A 4,174-nucleotide genomic window follows, 5' to 3' on the forward strand; every position below is an offset into this window, starting at 1 on the left:
GTTGAATCCTATATCTGTTGTAGAGTGATAACTTTCACTAACGCCTTCTGCAACAGAGTTTTTTATCATGGCACATCTGAAAAAAAAAAGGGAAATTGTCTGCAAGCACTCAGGCTACAAACAAACTAAAATCCAAAGAAGGATAATCAATAAGTGCTTTTTATGCAATTTTGACAGATGCTGATTCCTCATGAGTAATAGTGATTCTGGGGGTTCTTCACAGCCATTGGTATAATTGCCTAAAAGAAAATTACTTACAAACTGTCTTTGGTTTAAGTAAATACAAAGAACTAAGATCGTGATTGGGTGAACTTTTCTTGTTTATCTTTTCTAACGGTTTGGTCTGTTGGCTCAGGGGTCCAGGGTCTGTCATATGATAATTGCTGTCTGTGATGTGGGCTATGTGTGATATTGGGTAGATCTCTAACTCGCTTCCTGGGATAAATTGTCATGTAGTTTTGGTAAGCACGTCCACAGTCCATTGAACAAGTTAGAGCATTCAGTCCTACCCCTTTGATACAGTTTCTTAGTGTTTGAAGCCCTATGGATCCTGAGAAATAAATTGACCTGTTGTGGTTATGGCCTTCTGTGGTTAGGTTAACCCTTTATTCTATTGATAATCTTTATATTTTAATATATGGTTGTTGACAGACCCAATGACCCTTTTGGGTTGGTTTTATGTTTTTTTGTTTGTTTCTGGGTAACAGCTTGCAGCTGGATATGGAGTTAACAGTGCTGGCACAATTTAGGATTGCCAAGGTCCCTGGGAACATAAGGAAAATGGTTGTTTAAACACAAAGAAACAGATGACATTAACCTGTAAAATTGTATATTCATTAGTTTTATTTGTCAATTCTAAGTGGCATTCAGCAAAATCAGTTTACTGATATAAGCCCCACAAGTATTTTATTCATCTCTTTAGCAAATATATAATTATGTAAATGACTTGAGTGATGAACTTCTATTATAGGTACAAACAAGGACACCCTCATCCTTCAAAGCTGTGTCTACCTATGGAAAATGAAGTCAGAAGTTGAAATAATTATCTGGTTGAGTCGTAGAAATGCTTTCTATAGGGAAAGCCGCGGGTTTATTGAGTGAGATAATAATAACCACAGTTTGCAACAACAGTTCTTTGCCATAAGCAACACTTTCACATTTTCAAACTTGGCCCTCTTCAGAGTCTTGTGAGATGCTTAGGTAAGCAATGTATGAACTATTTTACAATAATGTTATATGATTTTGAAATGAATATACCTCGAGGAGTTGCACTTGATCGTATTGAGTCACACTGTTTAAATAATTGGTTAAGAACTAATAAAGTCTTAAGACTGGCTTATGTTGAATATGTTGTTTCTATTCTTCACTTCCATGGTTGTTGCCCTTTGTATGTGTATTTGATATGTACGTATATGGTAGGGCCATTACCTTCTGATTATAAACCATGCGGAGTTTCTTTTCCTTGAGGTTTCTAATTTCAGCATGAACAAATGAATCAGAAGGTTTTAACCTTGAGAGGTATATGGAAACTGTAGAAAGGCCATCCTTTCTCTGAAGTTCTCCCAGAAAAGAAACATTCTCCTTGCTTGTTATTGATCCAGTGGAATGGACTTTGGCTTTGGAGCCAGAAAATCCCAGATATACCTTTTGTTAATTTTTTGACTTAACCTCCCCAATTAGGGCTATTGGGGATAATAAAATCTAACATGGACTGTATCCTAGTAACTAAAGGCACTGAGCAATTGCTTTCCTTGCATTATTTCACTTATTCATCAACACAACATTTTAAAGTAGGTATTATTATTTTTGTCAGTTTCAGTTCTCATTTTAAAATGATGAATTAAAAAAAAACAGCACTTAATATATGCTCATTTTCTTTAAGCATACAGTTAGGCACTTTTTCCATTGGTCTTTATTTTTTATACGGAATGAAGTAATTCGTCTTAAAGGCCCCATTCAGCTCAAACTTTTAAAGAAACATTTGGGGGAGTAGGCATGATTTCCAATAGCCTCTTAAAATGCATGTTATATTTTCTTTTATTTGTGGGTAAGGCAGTCTCCTGGAGAAAGATACATTTCCCATGCAAGTCATCCTGGTTCCCATGCCATGCCAATGGGAGGCATAACTAATACATTATAGTCCTCCTTTCCTCAGAGCTTGGATGTGCTTCAGAATCCTCCTCAACATTTCACTCTAGGTAGCCACTCCTAACAAGTCAATGTTGGCACCCACTTTAAAAACTATTTGTCATCCGTACCACGTATGAATGTTTCCATTCCCACATATTGAAACTCTGACTGTTTTAAAGAGTTTAAAGAGTTTTAAAGAATTTAAGTTCTGACTGATGGCTCAAGAAATTTCTAATTTTGTATTTTTAACAACCACAAAGCACTTAAAATAATTTTGGTTATGGATTCACCAATACTTTGAATACTATGCTAATATCATAAACTCTTTTGAGACAAACATCTTTCTCCTAATTTCAGATTCTACATGTTTACTGTGTTAGCTTCCACCTTTTCCTCTGAAATATGCAAAACCAAAGCTTTGTAACTGAGTTCATCCTCTTGGGTCTTTCATGGAATCCAAGTGTTCAAAAAATAGAATTTGTTGTATTTTTGTTCTCTTACATGGCCACTGTTGGGGGCAATTTGCTAGTTGTGGTGACCATTGTCAGCAGCCCGACAGTCCTGGGATCCCCGATGTACTTCTTTCTGGCGTTCCTGTCCTTCCTGGATGCCTGCTATTCCTCTGCATTTGCGCCAAAGATGATTGTGGACTCCCTCTATGAGAAGAAAACCATCTCCTTCAAGGGCTATACGACCCAGGTCTTTGCTGACCACTTCTTTGCTGGAGTGGAGGTGACTGTCCTGACCACCATGGCCTATGACCGCTATGTGGCCATTTGCAAGCCATTGCACTACCCCTCTATCATGAACTGGAGGCTCTGTGGTATCCTGATGGGGGTAGCCTGGACAGGGGGCTTCTTGCATTCTTTGACACAAATTGTCTTTACTTTCCAGCTGCCCTTCTGTGGCCCCAATGTTATTGATCGCTTCCTATGTGATTTGAACCCATTATTGAAGCTTGCCTGCACTGACACTCACATCCTTAGCCTTTTGGTGGTTGCCAATAGTGGGTTTATCTGCATCATAATCTTCTCCTTGTTGCTCATCTCCTATTGTGTCATCTTGCTCTCACTACGAACTCATAGCTCTGAAGGACGGCTGAAAGCTCTCTCCACCTGTGGATCTCACATTGCTGTGGTGGTTTTGTTTTTTGTCCCATGCATAATTATCTATGCCCGACCTCCATCTGCTTTCTCCTTCGACAAGGTGGTGGCCATAGTTTACACCTTCGTAAGTCCCTTGCTCAACCCTTTGATTTATACTTTCAGGAATAAGGAAGTGAAAAATACCATGAGGAAATTGTGGACCAGATGGGTGGTGGTTTCTGATGAAAAATAAAACATTAAACTTAAAAATTTAAGTTTCAAGAGGAAAGAAATCAAAATGTGCTTAACCAAATACTTTATATGGGTTGGAACTTGTAAGGCAGAAAGTAATGTAATGCCACAGAAAAATACTAACGGGTAGGTCAGGAAATGCTATTACCACCCTCGAATCACTCACATCTTGGAGTTGGCAGCTCAGTATCCTTATAGGTAATCTAAGGAGAATTGAATTTTATGTTTGTTTATAATATAGTAATGAAAAGAAATCACTAAAAAAGAGGATTCAGATTATCCATTAAACTTTTTGCCATTGACACCATACTTTGAAAAACCTTTAGGGAAAGAAGAAAAAAAATCTTAGATATCATTAATAGGAACTTCCTGAAACTATTTTAACTGAAAAAAAATTTACTTTTAGGGTCCTGATCCCAGTCAAGCAGCCCTGGTGGTACAGTAGGTAAGCCCTTGGCTGCTGACATAAAGTGTGGTGGTTTGAAACCACCACCTGCCCTACAGCAGAAAGATGTGGCAGTCTCCTTTCCTTACAAAGATCAAAAATCTGGAAACTTTTGAGTCTGAGTTCAGGAGATGGCAATGGTTTTGTTGTTGTTGTTGTTGTTGCTGCTGTTGTTTTTTCAGAAACTGTGTTTCCTAGGTAAAAGATATTTCTGAGCATCCAGCGTAGTTAGGTGTGATCATGCAAACAAATTATGATGAAT

At 37.9% G+C, this 4,174-nt stretch overlaps 1 protein-coding gene across 1 annotated transcript; it reads left to right on the forward strand.

Moving 5' to 3' along the window:
- The first annotated feature begins 2,432 nt into the window (after positions 1–2,432).
- On the forward strand, positions 2,433–3,468 carry LOC100656384 (olfactory receptor 4C15-like). Its single transcript, XM_010602724.3, has one exon. The coding sequence runs from the start codon at positions 2,533–2,535 to the stop codon at positions 3,466–3,468; it is 936 nt and encodes a 311-aa protein (XP_010601026.1). The 5' UTR covers positions 2,433–2,532.
- Positions 3,469–4,174: the final 706 nt, after the last annotated feature.

Source organism: Loxodonta africana, unplaced genomic scaffold (genome assembly GCF_030014295.1).
Source record: "Loxodonta africana isolate mLoxAfr1 unplaced genomic scaffold, mLoxAfr1.hap2 scaffold_100, whole genome shotgun sequence".
Lineage (NCBI taxonomy): Eukaryota > Metazoa > Chordata > Mammalia > Proboscidea > Elephantidae > Loxodonta > Loxodonta africana.